The 17,671-nt window shown below is 37.8% G+C and overlaps 1 protein-coding gene across 1 annotated transcript in view; it reads left to right on the top strand.

The window, feature by feature from the left end:
• LOC139722546 (macrophage mannose receptor 1-like) overlaps window positions 1-15,875 on the top strand; it is a 43,461-nt gene extending 27,586 nt beyond the window's left edge. Inside the window, exons 30-42 of the mRNA XM_071633836.1 lie at window positions 215-399; window positions 2,029-2,096; window positions 2,907-3,001; window positions 3,631-3,894; window positions 6,783-6,934; window positions 7,721-7,820; window positions 8,171-8,418; window positions 10,909-11,077; window positions 11,890-12,141; window positions 13,262-13,435; window positions 13,891-13,965; window positions 14,726-14,773; window positions 15,670-15,875. Of these exons, the coding sequence (XP_071489937.1) occupies window positions 215-399; window positions 2,029-2,096; window positions 2,907-3,001; window positions 3,631-3,894; window positions 6,783-6,934; window positions 7,721-7,820; window positions 8,171-8,418; window positions 10,909-11,077; window positions 11,890-12,141; window positions 13,262-13,435; window positions 13,891-13,965; window positions 14,726-14,773; window positions 15,670-15,875 (2,036 nt within the window). The remainder of the gene's footprint in view (window positions 1-214; window positions 400-2,028; window positions 2,097-2,906; window positions 3,002-3,630; window positions 3,895-6,782; window positions 6,935-7,720; window positions 7,821-8,170; window positions 8,419-10,908; window positions 11,078-11,889; window positions 12,142-13,261; window positions 13,436-13,890; window positions 13,966-14,725; window positions 14,774-15,669) is intronic.
• The last annotated feature ends 1,796 nt before the right edge of the window (window positions 15,876-17,671 follow it).

A 17,671-nucleotide genomic window follows, 5' to 3' on the forward strand; every position in this document is an offset into this window, starting at 1 on the left:
ATTGCAAACATTTCATATGGTAGGATGTTTTGTGATACAACAGACCTACACATATGCATCAAATGTGACATCTTGAACATTAATTTTTCAAATCACTGCTCCCAGAGGTAAACAGGACCTTTTGACATGAATTTTGTTTGTGCCCCTCAATCGTGGCCAAGATGCATTATTGGAAGATGTCTGACGATGAAGAATAATTTGCTCCCATTCACAGGGCCGCAGTGCCCAACCGCTCCAGACTGGGTCCTGTTCCAGGACAACTGTTACTTCTTCAGCGGAGGCCTGAGTGGAACCACTGGCAGGATGGACTGGTCCTCGGCCAACGATTACTGCATGGAGAGAGGAGGGTACCTGGTCTCTATCCACTCCACTCCAGAGAACAACTTCCTTGTCCAGATGGTGAGTCAGAGATATAAAAAGAAAAAAAATAAGGACCAGAGAGGTACATCAAGTCAGCTTGGCAATCACACACTTTTTATTTTTGCAAATCGGGTGCTACTCATGAATTTAAAAACGCAAGAAAATATTAACTCTAATTCCAACATGAATGTGATGTGCATGCATACATTTCTTAATTCAGTACTGTACATTCAACTCCAGAATCACAAATTTAGCCACTGGCAATGTTGTCGGAAAGTCCTTATTTGTGAAGAATTAGACTCACTAAATATATGACGTGTTCAGCAAGCAAGCGTCTGATCCTGACAGACTGGGGAAAAATTTTGTGTGCTTTGTGAGAGTGTGTTTTCCTCGGTTTCGTTTTATTTATTATGTCACTCTACGTATCGGAGGACCCAATCTCAGTTCATGTCAGTATTCTATTGCTGGAAATTTTTTTCAGGCTGCAGTATAATTTTGTCTTAAAATTCATTCAATACAAACTCACACTTGTGTGGCGTTTGAAAATTTATACAGGGGAAACTCGGTATAACGAACACTGCTATAACGAGATATCGGTTATAACGAGGAAATTTTTTCGGTCCCAAATTTCCTTCCACACAAGTCTATGTAAAATGCTACTCTTATAGCGAGATCGGCTATAACGAAATAACTGCTATAACGAGATAAATTTTGTGACTTCCAAACAAAGAAAAACATAGTAAATCAAACCTGCTATAGCGAGGTAAAGCAAAATGCCTTCGGTAAAGCTTTACTTCGCCTGTGCTATCATCTTCCGAGATTGTAAAGCTTGATGCGCCAAAAACTGTCCTGTACACACATAATCATTTTCTTCAGTGCTCTCCAGCTAGCTCTGCATGTTGTACGTGTGAAGTGTGTGTGTGCACGCACACTGATACATGCAGAAAATGTGGTGGGACGGCCATATGTATACATGACATCATCATGACGTTTTATAGTAGGTGTGAGGCAATCTGATGCTGTGATTGGCCTTCTACTTAGGGAATTCCCCGTCTTCACACACACGCAGTCATAATGTACATACAGAATGTGTCACATACACACACAGCATTGTGCAGACCATATTCAAGCTTTCCACACAACACACACCCATACGATAACCACATACCAATCCACAGACGATCTTGATACAATCGCAAGCTATATAAATTTACAAATTCAAACATCTACAATTAATAAGAAACACATTCTTGATATTGGATTTCCTTGGCGAAAAACATCTTCTTACCAATAAAGGTGAGTAATTCCCTCACACACAATATCAAATTATCAGTATTGATTGAAATATAATGGGTAGTCCCACATGTGCAAATTAATGTCTTTATTTTATGCCTTCTTTTATGCCTACTGATATAACGAGATATCGGCTATAACGAGGAAAATGACTCGGTCCCGACCATCTCGTTATATCGAGTTTCCACTGTATAATGCATGCAACACATGTTGGCACATCACTTATTATGTAATGCAAGATATCTTTTAGGATGGATTCTTCAAAATGTAAATGAAACATAAGGGACTTGACTTGGAATATTGCACTTTACTGAATGAAGTGTGCATGGAAGTGATTTTAGAATGGTGTTCTCACCCTCTTCTCCCCTCTCGTAGCTCACTCGTTACCCAGAGAGCAATGACTGGATTGGTCTCAGGGAGTACAGCGGCAGTGGATATTACCAGTAAGTCTAAATGCATCTGGGACTGCTGTCTCCATGGCAGAACAGTATACAGTCCTCACATGGATAGGTGTAACCATTTCTCCAAGAATTTACCAATAATACAACAACATTTCTCAGTTCTCAATTATATGTCTCACATTTGATATTGGTCACAGATGATTTGAGGAAAAACTTAAAAGTTATGATTTAGTGAGTGCCACCATGGAAACTCATCTACTCATCTCGTATGGTATCCTCTTGAGCATGTGAAAGTTGCTCTTTGATTGGGTGACCCTGGCATCGCTTGTAAAGTAAACTTTAACTTTTTTATGTGTACTGATATGAACTGTAATCAATTTGACAAGAACCTGGGCTCTGCAGAAGATGTATTTATAAGACCCTTTTCTCACACATTGTGTAGGACATGAAACAGAGAGTTGTGTGCTCTGCATGAATTCATAATTGCATCTTTCACATTTACACAAGTGATGTAATGTACAAAAAATGAATGTCACTGTTATATCATGAATAAATGGCTGGATGATCAATTGATTTCTCACTTCAGATGTTCATATAGATGTACATGTAACCTTCATTTAACTTTGACCATTTTTTCTTGTTGTTGTTGTAGCCCTTCTCAATTCGAAATATAATTGTTATTATTATGTGGGGTTTTTTTTTCAAACTTACATTCATCAGGTGTAATAAGCACTGAATTGATCAGTGTTTTAAAAGTAGCCATGATGTCGATGTAGGGCAATTTGTCAATCAGTTGCAATAAAAACTTCTCAATGGAAGAATTTTATGAATTTGAATGATTATTTTCATCAGGTGGTCGGACAACTCTCCTCTGGACTTCCAATCCTGGAATAGCAATGAACCCAATGATGCCAACGGTGAAGAGGAATGTGCAGAGTTTTACCAAGGTGAGGAGGGTGCTAAAAGCACAGATGATGAGAAGCAAAAGGCAGTATTAAATTACCCTTTATCTATTTTCATGCCCTTCTGGCATTCAGGTCATGACTCATGATCACTGGCATTAGCATGTTTACATCCCTAGGAGTTTTCTTGAATCTTGTTTTCTTTCAGTTAATCAGTTTAAGCTATGCTGAAGAGTATTGTCATTGAAGACATTTGAAACTTTTAGATAACTGTGCTTGTGAATAGTTGTAGAAGTTTCTATTTAGTTTTGAGTTCAGTAATTGTTGATTAGGTTGCTGCAGTTGATAACAATAGAATGTAATCGTTTCAAATAAAATGGTTCCTTCTTGCAGAATGTTAACTGTAATTTTTCAGTTGCAGTTTTACCATGCTCTTTTTTTTTAATAAGTATATTATTGCAAGTGAGGCAAGGAAAATGTAATCAAGGTGTAATCCAAGCAGCCAATCCTACACAATTCTCATTTTAATAAGATCAGATATCTTCATGTTGCCCAAGTCTCAATTTAAATGAAGAACACTTGTTGACCTCAACTTATCAGAAGAATTCACCATTTTGAGTCTGACTTCTGCATTCATCTTCCTTTGCTGTGTCACCTCTCGTTTTGTGTTCCAGATGGCTCCTGGAATGATCTGAACTGTGGAGACAAGCTGACCTTCGTCTGCAAAAAGGCAGTCACCTCCACTGTGCCCAAGACTCCGGCCCCAACGGAGCCCCCCGTGGGCAACTGCCCCTACGGCACCATGCGCTTTGACAACTCCTGCTACAAGATCATTGGCTCTAACTCTGCCGACCGCGACACGTGGTACAACGCCAGGGACACGTGCAGGAACACATACAGTGGGGACCTTGCAACCATTCACAGCCAGGCTCTGCAGTGTAAGCTCACACCTGTTGTCCAAGTAACAACTTTTGATGTTATCATGTATGTCTTGGGTTCAAGTTGACACAACTCTCTTTCTCTGTCACACAAAGTTGAAACTCGACAACATGGGTGGATGAGAACAAATGTCCAATTTTCTGGTAAAAATATACATTTCAAGAGGAGCAGAGAAGTCCTTATCTGAATGAATTTTTTACTGTAAAGTAGAATGATAGTAGAATATTTATCATTGTCACACTTGCTCATTGGAAGCTATCAGCATGTATGTGTAGTGGAAAATCAGGGCAGATCCCCAGTGAAAGTACCCTCAATATCATTATTTGCATTTTCTTATTTGCACCTCCTTTTATCATATTGTCATACACACGTACAGCTAATCTAATTGCACATTTTGGCTAATGAATCATTCTAATCAAGTGCTTGAAAAGATGATTTCAACCTTTTGATATCTCATTGATCCTGTCATGAGGTGATGTTGGTCACCGGTGTGTAGATTGTGTAACAATCTTTGGGTTTGACTCAAATGAATGAATATCAGCACTCAGAATGTTGTTATTGCTAACTTTATTCTGACATCACTGATGTCATACCCAAACAACAACCCTGCAAAAATCAAGCAAACAAGAAAACATAATAAACATGTGGTTACACAAAATGAAACATCCAAAAGTGTTGTGAAAACACCAAAATAGATTCTTGCTGTACAACAATCGAGGCACTCAATTCAAATGAACATGATTATACACACAAATGTAATACTGTATGTCTCACAACCTGACACAGATTATGTTTTCTCATAAATTAACATATAGGTTAAATCACTAACATACTACTCAATACATTTATCCCACTTATAATATACTAACACTATGCCAAAATGAATACATCTTCCATTATCATGTCTACTAATTAAAACCATAATTTATACTTTATAATTCTAACACTAATTAAACAAAATAAATCTAACCAATCACCTTTATGATTTATTGGTTAAACAAATAATTCTAAAACTTACAAGCATATAATTACTTATTGTAATTATTGTATCAAATCAGATACCCCGACAATTTCACAACAATTAATATTCAGTTGGGAATCACTAATGACACAAAATTCACACTAATTAATGAAAACAATGAAAGAGAAAACAACAATGTATGTACCCCAGGTCTGTGATTACTGTCCTGAATCACATGAGTGGACATCAGTCGGCAGGAATACCATACTCGTGCGAACATCCTGATATAAGATTGGAATAATAGTAAGCATATAACCATATATTCAAAATTATATACAATGTGATTATAACACGTGCACCAGGCCTCAAAAAAACTGAATACATACTAAGCTAGTTATACACATAGGTCCTAAATACCAAAAATGAATCATGTAAATCTATTATACAGCGATAGAAAAACAAATTCGATATAAACTCTCAACTATGCTATTATAAACCATACAACCCAATGCACTGACACAAAACCAGGGAACCAACTGTATATCAAGAACAATAAAGTATAAAATCACAGTCATTCCCTCTAAATAGTTTATACATGTTACACACTGTCTTCGTATCTATGGTATATGTACTGCACGTGGGCGCCGCCATTTTGTTCATGGGCGCCGCCATTTTGTTCATGCACGTCTAGTGCGCCCTCAACGATCTATAGTCATGTACATAAAATTAAATGTGCAGTCTGACCAAGCAATCATTTGTAAAACCTGTCGCAATTTGGGTTATGCAATATCCGTTAAATCAATGGCTCAAAGTGCACAAAACCATACATACAATATATTCCAATGAATATATTGCTGCCACAGATTCAAACAAATCATAATCTTAACGCACAGAATTATAAATCTGGTTAACTGTCATAGCTGGAATATCAAACAACCAAATAAGATAGAATCAAGTCAGATTCTTCTTCCAAAATGCAAGCAACCCTATATGACACAGTAACTAAGTAATATAGTCAGAAATTCTGTATTCCAGCTGACCATATAACTCGTGATTATATGATTAAATTGCCAGCTCTGTATATCTCTCATTGTATATATATATATATATATACTCATTCATACATACTATTACTAAGAACCATCTTACATGTAATAGAGAATAGCTTGGTGGACTGTCTTCTAACTTCTGTTTTGACTAAAATGCAGGAGTTACCAACCTAGACAAATCAGTTTTAACATAAATCATCAATGAATCACTAGACAAGAGTACAACAGTGTAGTGAATAAAAGTTACTGCATAAAATCAGTAAGAAAGTTGTAAAATGTTGACAACTTACAAAAGTTCCTCCTGCACTCACAAACTGCATCCAGCTCTTCCAAAGTTCAGGACAGCAATGAGCACATGGTAAAACTTTTACAAAGACTTCTACACTGAGAGTCTCATCACTTTACTCCAAATTCGATATCGAGGTGCCATGCAATCTGTATCAAAATTACCCATACCTTATGTGCATCATGCATATTTATAATAACCATCTCGCCTTCAACAAGTAATGATTGTGTAAACCACCAATGGTCTATAGATGGACATCAGATATTGTCAAATATCTGTTCTTCAAATAAAGGACTATATTCATTTTGCACCTTGTTACTACTAAACTTGGAACTATTTTCAGTGATGGGGTAGCTTGGGTCTGGAAACAATAGAACAAAGAGTTTCTGCCAAGCACTGCCCATGACTCATTTTGTTTACCCATGGATTAGTGTCCCCTTCCCCTCCTTGACCATGGCCTGCAATGTAACTCATGTAGGCTACAATAGAGTGCATGTCCCATAGTAAACTGGACAGTGTGTGTTATATCAGATACTGTACACTGTAAACCGCTATCTTCAAATTTCCATTTCTTGTCAATCCCAAAATCAGCCTTCTTTGTGACGAAGATGAAGGGCATTGACTACCAGATCTACATCGGACTCAGCGATTCTCTTAATAATGGCCTCTTCAGATGGACAGACGGCTCATCAGTGGACTACACGAACTGGAATATTGATGAACCCAATGAACATACAGGAGATGTAAGTCATTTCATCTGGGAACACCTGCATTCTGGTAGCTAGGGCCATAATCTCATAGACAGGAAATCAGAAGTTTGATTCCTACTTGTTGCACACAACGATCAACATGAAGCTTCCACTCATTTTGTCCCTGTTCAAAAATTAGTACCTGCCAATGGTAGGGTAACAGTTGATGGCTAGATAATGATAATAATAAGGTCTTATTTATCCAGGGTAACCTCTTCAGTGTTGCCACTGCTCTACCAGAGGGCCCTGCCGTTATTGTTACCCTAGCGCTACCAGGTACCCATTTATACACCTGTGTGGAGAGGGACATGGTGGGTAAAAACATCTTGTCCAAGGATGTTAGCACTGGACGTGAATTGAACTAGGGTCCTCCAATAGGGAGTCGGGAGCCTTATCCACTATGCCACAGCGCCCCCACATGATGTTGATATGGAAGAGCAGTTGTACCACTAAGGAGACAACACTGGGTAAAGAAACCAAACTCCAATAAGTACCAGTAGAATTTGTTTTAAATTATACAAAAAACATGTATTCTCTGCAAATATGAGAATAGCCATCACTGCATCTGACTCCATTAGCATGACAGTCTTTCTGTCACCCCTGCATCCATCCCAAACCTCAAATTTTAGTGACTCGGGTACCTATGTTTTGATGGGATGTATCATTAGAATAACCTGTTTCAATTCTCAAAGTAAAAAGGTTACATGAGTAATGTTGAACTCCATATCATTCTGTGCATTCCTGGAAAATCCACATTACACTTTGACTGTCTCCCTGCAGGAAGACTGTGTTGAGATGGTGGAGAACATGGAGAGAGTCGGCAGGTGGAACGACCAGACGTGTAACGACTACAACGCCTTCATCTGTCAGATGTCACTGGGTGAGTCTTGCTCTGATGATTGCCCTATCTGGGGAATTAATATTTCAAAATTGTATCATTCAATATTGCCCTAACTGTCCGTTATTATGTCCAGTTTTTATGAAACTTCTACCATTGTTGTGTTATAGCTTAATACAGCTGCACTTGTCAGCAGACATTGAAAGGCCTAGAGGTGTAGACCATAGATTGTCTGGAACTGTAGTGTAGAAGGTCAGAAAATAAAATGGAAGTCATCTTTAGCCCTTTGTATTTGTACCGTGTATTTCTCATATTTCCTCGTCTGTACATACCACTGTGTTTATTGACTTTTGCTGAAGAAAAACAATCCCTTTTTATTCATGTCTCAACAGACCCCTCTGCACCAGTTCCTCCTGATGATCCCAACTCCTGCCGCAGTGGCTTCACCCAGTACGGAGACAGCTGCTTCAAGGTCGTTTCCAGGACGATGGCCTTCTCCGATGCCATACAGGCATGCCGCAACGAGGGCTCCGATGTCACTCTGGCCAGCATTGTGGACGTCTATGAGGGGGCCTACACAGACACCCTGGTCCATTACAACGGTGATGCCATGCTCTGGATTGGTCTACTGGATGACAAGGTGGGTGGCGACTGCTGCCAGCTAGTGTTGACCTGAGAGAGTAGAGGTCAGATTATGACCCCCCCCCCCCCCCCCCCCTTTCAATAGTATGCATGAAAGAGGATCCTCTGTTATCATACTGTGTATTTTCATGTGACTTGCATGCTTCAGTAGCTGTTGTGCATGCAGGTTCAATAGCTATCTATTGGCCCACTTTTAAAGGGATGGTACAGTATTGGTGGAGGTGAGAGTTGGGCTTTTAAGTTTTTGCAAGATACCAAGAAAACACTTATGATATAGTAACAGAGCATACCAATTTAAGAGGAATTCAAAGTTTATTTGATAAAAATTGGGTTTGGAATGACTGAAACATCCAAAAACAAAGTAAAACAAAGTGATCGTAATAAAGTGTGGGTCCCACACTTTACTAGTATTATAATCGCTCTGTTTTGGATATCTGAGCCATTTCAGAACCAATTTTCATCAAATAAACGTTGAATTCCTCATGGAATTACATGCCCTTTCATATTTCATAAGAGGTTTCTCATTATCTCACCAAAAAATGTTAGAAACCTGGAGTTAGGTCTCAACCAAAACTATAAGACCCCTTTAATTCTCAAAATTTTGCCAGTTTCCTCACAAATGTGACAGATGTATTTATATATGGTTGACTGCGAATGTAGACTGTGTTCCCATGTGTTCATATGTATGCACTTGTGGGTTTTCCCTATATGGAAAACCCACAATCTGCCCTGATTTTCCGCTGTGCATACATGACGAATTCAAACAAAGTAAAACAAAGTGGTCCTAATTAAAGGTGGGATCCACCTTTTATTGGGACATCCTTGTTCCTGGATGACTCAGCCATTTCAAAATTAATTTTCATCAAATAAACTTTTAATTCCTCTTAGAATCACATACTTTTTAATATTTCATATTATTGGTTTCTATTTATCTTGCAAAAAGTAAAACCTGAATCCCCATCTAAATCAAGACTATACCATCCCTTTAAGTGTTCATCTGCCAACATGGACATGCTTGTGTGAGGGTGAAGAACATGCGAAGTATAAAGTACAAAGGAATGAATATTTACCAGATAGGACAGACATATTATCAACCTAGTTCGTCCAGATTGTGATATTTTTCTATTGCACTGTGCTCCTTAGGGATACACCTTAAATCACTTTGGAATAAGTTCATTAGAAACTGCATATTGCCCTGAAAGCTTTAGACTCTTAAACAAGTGTAAGTTCTGAGACCATTCATCAATCGTATTGCGTACGAATCAAGGATAAATATTTTGACTACTGTTCAAAGTGAGCTTTGTGTGTGTGTGTGTCATACAGTGTTTTTCATATCTAGATGTTTCCAAGAGAGTTAAAAATAGCAGATATCAAAGAACACCTCAAATTTCATGGGCTGCTTTCATTAAGGATTTGACCTTTATCACATCACGTTTTACACGTGTAGTGTTCCTTGCAAACTTTCTGGTGAACTTCATATCACTGCCCCAGTATCTATGATGTCATGTTTATATCAAGCTTGTTTTTTGGCTTGCCTTTCTTGTGTATGGCTGTAAACATGATGGACACATACTTCCCAAGCTGTTTCCTGAAATGTTAATAAAGCAAACACTTCAAGTACTTTATGACTCCAGTGGAACAGTCGATTGCATGTCATAAATTGTGAGGGGGATACATGTACGTACATGGACACTTTGTCTGGTAATTCATAGTGTGCATTTGACACAATTCGTTGTTGCATTCCTCTATGGAACTTTTGTTTGTGATGAAATAAATATGAAACCAATTCATCCCTGTAAATGGACCGGGTAACTGGTGGGGTAACATATATCATATCTACCTGTTCCAGCCTGTTTGACTCTTATATATGTTAAGTTTGGATCCTTCTACATGTTGAATGCACTATGACATCAGAGAAGGACACTGATAAGTAATAATGCAAGCAGAGAGATTAGATGCCTTTCCAATGTGATCAAATTTTGACTCACAACGGGATGCAGTCACACACACACGCACACACACACACACACACACACACACACACACACACACACACACAAGTATGTCAAAGTGCACAGCCCTGTGGCCGGTTTTGGCGATCTTCAAAACTCCTGTACTGGTAATTCTGTTGGTTGCACAAATGTCTTTCTTTGTCTTTTTTTTTCACAGTAGAATAATTGTCATATAAGATTTTCACTGATATACAATTGTAGTCACACTCAGTGACAGCTAGTACATGGAAAACTGCATTTCAACCCACTCACTTTCATCAAAAATTAGTTTAAGTGTAAAGTAACATGGACAGAAGTGGATACTGAAAAGAATAGATTGCCTTTTAAATCAGTTCAAATGTTCTCAAGTCCAATACATGATATGCTTACATGTATTTGCAAGCCATTCTTCTACAACAGGGAGTAGGAATTTTCTTCTCCTGGTTGCGATGAAATGTGTAGGTGAATAAGATATAATTTTCCCTTTTTCCCCACAGGTGAGCGGCCAGTACAAATGGGTTGATAGCCACCCTGTTTGGTACACCAACTGGGGTCAGGGTGAACCCAGCCAGGAAGGCGGGGAGGGATGCACTGCCCTTGGCCTGGACGGTTGGGATGACCACTCCTGCTCAGACCAACTTGGTGCTCTCTGCAAGTACAGCCTTGGTGAGTTGCAATCTACACTGAGAGTGATCATTTTAATGTGCAATTTCATGTCATGGTTAAGTTGGCTTTGATTTAAAAAAAAAAAATGCAATACCAATTGTACCGATTGATAACAGTTTCATTTTAAATTGATCCTGAAATTTAAAAACAAAAAAAGTATGGCAGTATGCATTTTAACCTGTTGAGGACAAGTCCCGAATATGCTCAGGCAGGTGTCTATGGGAAATGCGTGTTGTAGCAAAATCAAACTGTCCTCAACGGGTTAATCAATTATCTCAAAGTGATATGTGATCTTAATTGCAATCACATAGTATATGCAAATTATATTAGATAATGATATCATGGCCTCCCAAGTCTGCCAATGAACTATGCACTGATTTTCACTTAATTTCAATTTTTAACATAAAATCGGGAAGAAAAATGTTTATTCTTCACATGAAACTAAATTCATGATGCAAACTGCGGGAGAACTATGATATAGTGTGGGGTGCTCAGGATTCTTTAGAGAAAGTCTCCCTTTCATTCTTTGAGTTCTTTCTTTGGGTGGGAGTTCTGCCCATTGCTTCCCTCTTGATGCAAATGTGTTGATTATCTTTTTTCGTTATGATCGTCATTAATACGAATACAAGAATGGTTCAAAGAAACTTATCATCATGTTAAAAGAGTGAATGAAAATGACATATACTCACATATCTCAGTGTCAGATGCTGTAGGATAATGCTTTGAAAGCTTTGTAAGAAAGGGAAAGTTCTTCCTGATGGTAGCTGCCAATCTTGAAACATCTATCTTCCTATCATAACTACCACCCCTAGTGGCCACCCCAACGGAGCATCCGGATGTTCCCGGCTCCTGCCCAGACGGATGGTCGTCTTATGGCATGAACTGCTACTTGTTTTCCGAGGACATCGCTGAAAGGGTCTCATGGCCCACAGCAGAATACACTTGCAAGCAGGCTGGCGGCAATTTGGCCAGCATCCACACCAAGCAAGAGAACGAATGGATCAGGTCACACATCAAGCAAGAGATTAGTGATGTCTGGATTGGCTTTGAAGCCACTCCTTCATGTAAGTCAGAGCTTAAATATTTTTGAAGGACAAGTCTACTTTCATGGACATGTGGAGTGAGTGAATGCAGCACTTTTGGTGGAACATATCAGTGAGAGTTTGAGGAAAAGTGGACAATCTGTTCAAAAGTTATGAATTTTTTAAGTTTCTGCTCAGTCACTGCTGGATGAGAAGACTTTTACAGATGTGATGTCACATGTGTGCAATGATTTAAAGAAAATATAAAGAAAAATCAACATATTTTCACTTTTCTCACATAATGAAAGAACACTTGATTTGCCTCTTTCAGAAGGCAGGGGGAATACTATTACCCTTAACATACATGTATGTCAGTGACAAGTCAAGAAAATGTGCAATTTTTATCAAAAAATAACATTTTGTGAAATTCTTTTTGTGTTTTCCGTATATCATTATATGCATGTGACATCATACACTGTAGTAGTCTTCTCCTCCAGCAGTGACTGCACAAAAAAAAAATCATAACTTTTGAACAGATTGTCCAATTTTCCTTCTAATGATGTGTTCTACTAAAATTGCTGCATTCACTCAATCCACATGTATATTAAGGTGGACTTGTCCTTAAAGTTGTGCTAAAATTGATTTAGGTGCTCTTAACTTGTAAAAGAGAGAAACTATATGTAAGATTAGATATTATTCAAAGATGAAGTGAAATACAGAGACAACAATAACATTCCATTTCTACTCATTTAAATCCTTTTGGAGAAAAAAGATTGGGGATTGACCAATATATGATTTTACTTGAATATTGTTATGAATTGCATGGTATTGACTGAACTAAGTGGCCTCAAAGAAATCTATGTCACAGCAGCTCAGATAGCACTTCAGCCTTCATCTCACATATCATATATCCAGCAGACTACAATCCTTTAACTGAAAACCTGTATGTGATACAATTCTATCTCCATTCTCTCTCTCTCTGTTCCCCCAAATGCATGCAGCGTCCTTTGCCTGGACGGACAAATAATGTGATACAATTCTATCTCCATTCTCTCTCTCTCTGTTCCCCCAAATGCATGCAGCGTCCTTTGCCTGGACGGACAAATAATGTGATACAATTTTATCTCCATTCTTCTCTCTCTGTTCCCCCAAATGCATGCAGCGTCCTTTGCCTGGACGGACAACACTCCAGTGGACTACACCAACTGGAATCCCGGCGAACCCAACTCTAATTTCCTCGGTGACGAGGACTGCGCTGAGATGTACCTTGAGACGGGACGCTGGAATGACCTTGATTGTCTCTCGATACAAGGCTATGTGTGCAAGACACCAAAGAGTAAGTCCTGAATACTGACAAGCATAACAGTCTTCTCTTCTTCGCTATAAGAGTTTGGTGAGCAAAGAATGAGTGCTCCATCTGCACATTCCTGTAATTTTGTCTCGTCCATCTCAACATTATTGCTATTATTAATCAATGGTATCTAGAGCTATGCATTTGATAAGAATCAGTCTTTGCAGCCCGGGGCTGAAATGTAAATGATTTCACCAAGTGTGATAAATAGTATATGTCAGTGCTAGTAGATATGGGCGCCAGCAACATAACTAGGATCTATTCAGCACTACATATTCCATTTATCTATCCTTTAGATTATTTAATTTCTCTTTCCTGCACTATCATTTTTTTTTTCTTACCAGAGCTATTTACATGAATATAAAATGCTAGTCAGTGCCTGTACATTTCACCTTTACCCAACTATCGATTTCTTTACCCTCCATAAATTGCCTCATCAGCACCTCTGTCAGGTCAACCAACTTTTCCACCACCAAAGACGCAAGGTCCTGGAGGTCAAACAACTAAGGCCCAAGGTAAGTCAAGAAAATGCCAACCTCAAAATAGTTTGCATCACTCGGGTACAGTATACTTTACTGAGTGAGTATGACTTAATAAACAGCATACTGGTCATCAAATTTAACTCTGATGAGAGTGATGCAGCATGGTTTTAATTTGCTTTGATGGATTTATTTGTTAAAAGGAAGCAATGTTTGGCATATCTACTTGAAGTATGCATAATTTGAATTTCATCACAGGCAAAAGCACAATTGGCACATGTTATGACTTCTGGTTTTTATGGAAAAATGTCACCTATGACTATCTTAATCTGCATCTTCTGTATATTAAATTTCCATTGCTAATTCATTCACTTGTTTCTTTTCAAACCTTTCTTGCAATGTATCAGAGGCATATTGTACCTGGTACCTTGCATCATGCCTCATACCAGAATGCAATGTTAGAACCTTCTACCAATGACTATCTTTCACATTTATAGTACGGTAGCTGATAAAGGAGAGTCTTATGTTATACTTAAAATTACAACTTTAATATTTATATCGATTAGAATGTATATGTTTGTACCATACTGTGACTGACTGCAGATTACGTCTGTTTTTACAATAGAAAAAAATGTTCTATAGCAGCAGTGGTGCCATGCACGAGGAAGTGTAGTAGACTTTAATCAGTTGTTATGAGATCTTTTTTTTTTCTAAACATTTATAGGCAGTCATCTGTGTAGAGGAACCAGTCTGTACTTTCACCTTGTTTGCTTTTCATTGTGTTTTATTGCTGCAGGTCCTGCCACTAAAGCAGGTCCCTCCTCCGCGCCAATCAGCAGCAACGGTGAGTTTACTATCCCAAGCACTTACTGGCACAGCATTGTTTGCCTTTGCGAGGGGGAGGGTTGGGGCTAAAGAGGTTGAAAATCAAGAGTCAACAGACATTAAGAAGTTATGGCATGCTATTTTTTGAGCCTTGAACATATTGCGCAGGCTGAGATGCAATCATTCCACTTATCATGTTTGTATGTTTGCATGTGACTCGCCCCAGCTTGCACCATCATTGCCTTTTTTCCTATTTTTCCCCTCTTTCTTTGGGAACGGGGAGGGGATGGGAGAGATCAGGCCAATTTCAAGAATGCAGGGAAATAAACACAATTGAATGAATAACTTCCATAAAGACCTTTAAATAGAGCGGCCTGGCACAAATCTCTTAAACTTTATGTCATGTATTTGTAGGTATATTCAGCAAGATCAAAATTATTGTATAGTGTTGTTGTTGGTCTTGTTCACTGTCAAAAAAATAGATTCTGAATACATGTAATACAACTGACGTGTAGAAGAAAAAGAACATGCCGTCAAATAAATGCCATTATTTACATTATACTGTGATTGCAGCAACACGATTCAATTCATTACAAATCAATTTCTATGCAAGGTGTAGCTCATTTCACTGCACATGGTTACATCTGTTTGTTTCGTAATCTTATTTCTGCATTATGCATGTAACCCCCAGATCAAGAAACCTCATATCAGAACATACAAAAAAATATATCCCCATTTTTGAAGGTGTTTGAAAGGTCGCTTTTCATCAGCTGGCTTTATCATCTTTTTTTTTTTTTTGCATACTTGGAGTCTTGTCCTGTGTTATTGGCATTCATTCAGTATTCAGGGAGACTTAATTAAGCAATTGTTTTCTAAATCTGGTATCGTTATTTTTCTTTCATTTTTGCCCCTCAGGTGTATCGACTGGAGCCATAGTGGGTATTGTCATCTCAGTTGTCATCATCGTGTGTCTGACAGGCCTTATTGCTTTCTTCATTCATTCCTCCAAGAAGTCCACGCCAAAATTACCCACAACAATTCCTGGCAGCACCGGTTTTGAGAACGTGGTCTACGATGAGAAAAATGGCACAAAGTTGTCTGCATTCGAAACAAATGCCTGATTCTCGAAAACTGTAATTATATAGAATTGAGAATGGTGAACAGAAATACTGTTCATGTGCAGTCCATGTTGAAGGAATTGCTACAGGTCGATCCAGTATATCTGGAGACTTTTTATCTATGAAAACGGCAAGCATGCAAGCTTTTTGTTCCAAAAATAGCAGGCAATGCTTGCAAGAAGTGCCTTGTGGTACAAGTATGTGTTTTTTATTTATCAACTCTTGTCAAGCGCAAATGCTGAACCTGAAAATGCAATCTTGCTTGCGCAAGTATTCACAAAAAGGACAAGTAAATGCAAACAGAAGATATTATGTTAACAAATTTTTATTTGCCACATTAGATTTAATATATCTGCAATGCACATGATTGGCAAGATATATGTGAGTCCTGCATAGCTACTGACATTTGCTGCACGTCGACCACTGTGTAGTGTAACAGCTATGACCAGGCTTTTTTTTTTCTTTTTCTTTTTTCGTTGTGTAAATGAAGACATAGTATCCTCTGTGATATTTTTTGTATGTTGTGTGTGTCCATGCTCTGTAAACTTGAAAGTCTACTGTGTATTTCTTTAGGGTGTATTTTTCAAAGTAATAATTAAAGTCATCTTTTTGCTTGCATACTTTCTAGAACTATTGGGCATCTATGAAATACAGCAAGCACTTGTGATTAGGCATCTGTTAATGCATAGCTGCCAACTTTAATAAGAACATTTCTGTTTCTAAGAAAAGAAGAAGCTTCATGGAACTTTTGTTCCCATTTTTGTCAACGCCTGCCAATATTGATGTATGGGAGATGGGTAATACCTATAATCCTACTTTTGCAGCATTTTCTCCCAGTCATTCCCATTTACTGAATTTTACATACTTTTACTAGTATGGTAATGGTGTTTTATCAAAGGCTCTATCTCTTGAAAAAACAAAGTTGCTATGCAAAGAGCAGGAACTAGAAATAATCTAAATCTGGATATACTTGGTATGTCATTGTGTTGTGTTCTTTGTAAAAAAGTACATATTTTATAAAGAACTGCTTGAATGTTGAACACAAAACTCTGCGCTAAAATCTCATGTCCATTTCGCACATTAGACCAGCTAATTTTAAATGTATCCTGTGTATGATATTTGCTGCAATCAGAATTATATTGTAATATATATTTTCCATGTTTTTGATAAGAACAGTATATTGCTTCATGTAAATCTTAATTATGTATGCATATCAGAATACATTTATTGATATTGAGGTCAATTTGAATATGTAATATTTTGATAAATTGAATAAATGTTGAAAGTAACATATCCCTGTTTGAATTGTGTCTTCAATGAGTTCATGGGGACAAATATATTTATTTACCTCTAAGTCTTGTTGGACCCCTCACCCCCACCCCCAAAAAAGTATATATATATATATATATACTTGCATGTACATTGTAATTAGAGATAATGAAAGCAGCAATTGAGCACATATACACAAAAGATACACATTCAAAGAGAATATACGTATTGTACTTTTATCATCAGCATTTTTCCCCTCAAAATCATGTGAATACAAAGAATAAACGAGTAGATGCTGATAAATGTAAAGCAGTGTTAGAGGTCAACAAAAGCGCAGATGGTGATTAGTGGTGATTGGTCACTCTGCCCACATTTACATCATGTGCTTTTGTTTTGGTATGCAAATATGCAGAATGTTATTCACACATGTGAAAGGGAAATATACTTTATCATGAATTCACTTTACTAGACATAGGAATTTTTCTGTGATTATAACTTGAATAATTTGCTTTTTACCCAATTTACCCAAA

The sequence above is a fragment of the Diadema antillarum genome, unplaced genomic scaffold (assembly GCF_040938485.1).
Source record: "Diadema antillarum isolate AM-2024a unplaced genomic scaffold, OU_Dant_1.0 scf00000167, whole genome shotgun sequence".
Classification (NCBI taxonomy): domain Eukaryota; kingdom Metazoa; phylum Echinodermata; class Echinoidea; order Diadematoida; family Diadematidae; genus Diadema; species Diadema antillarum.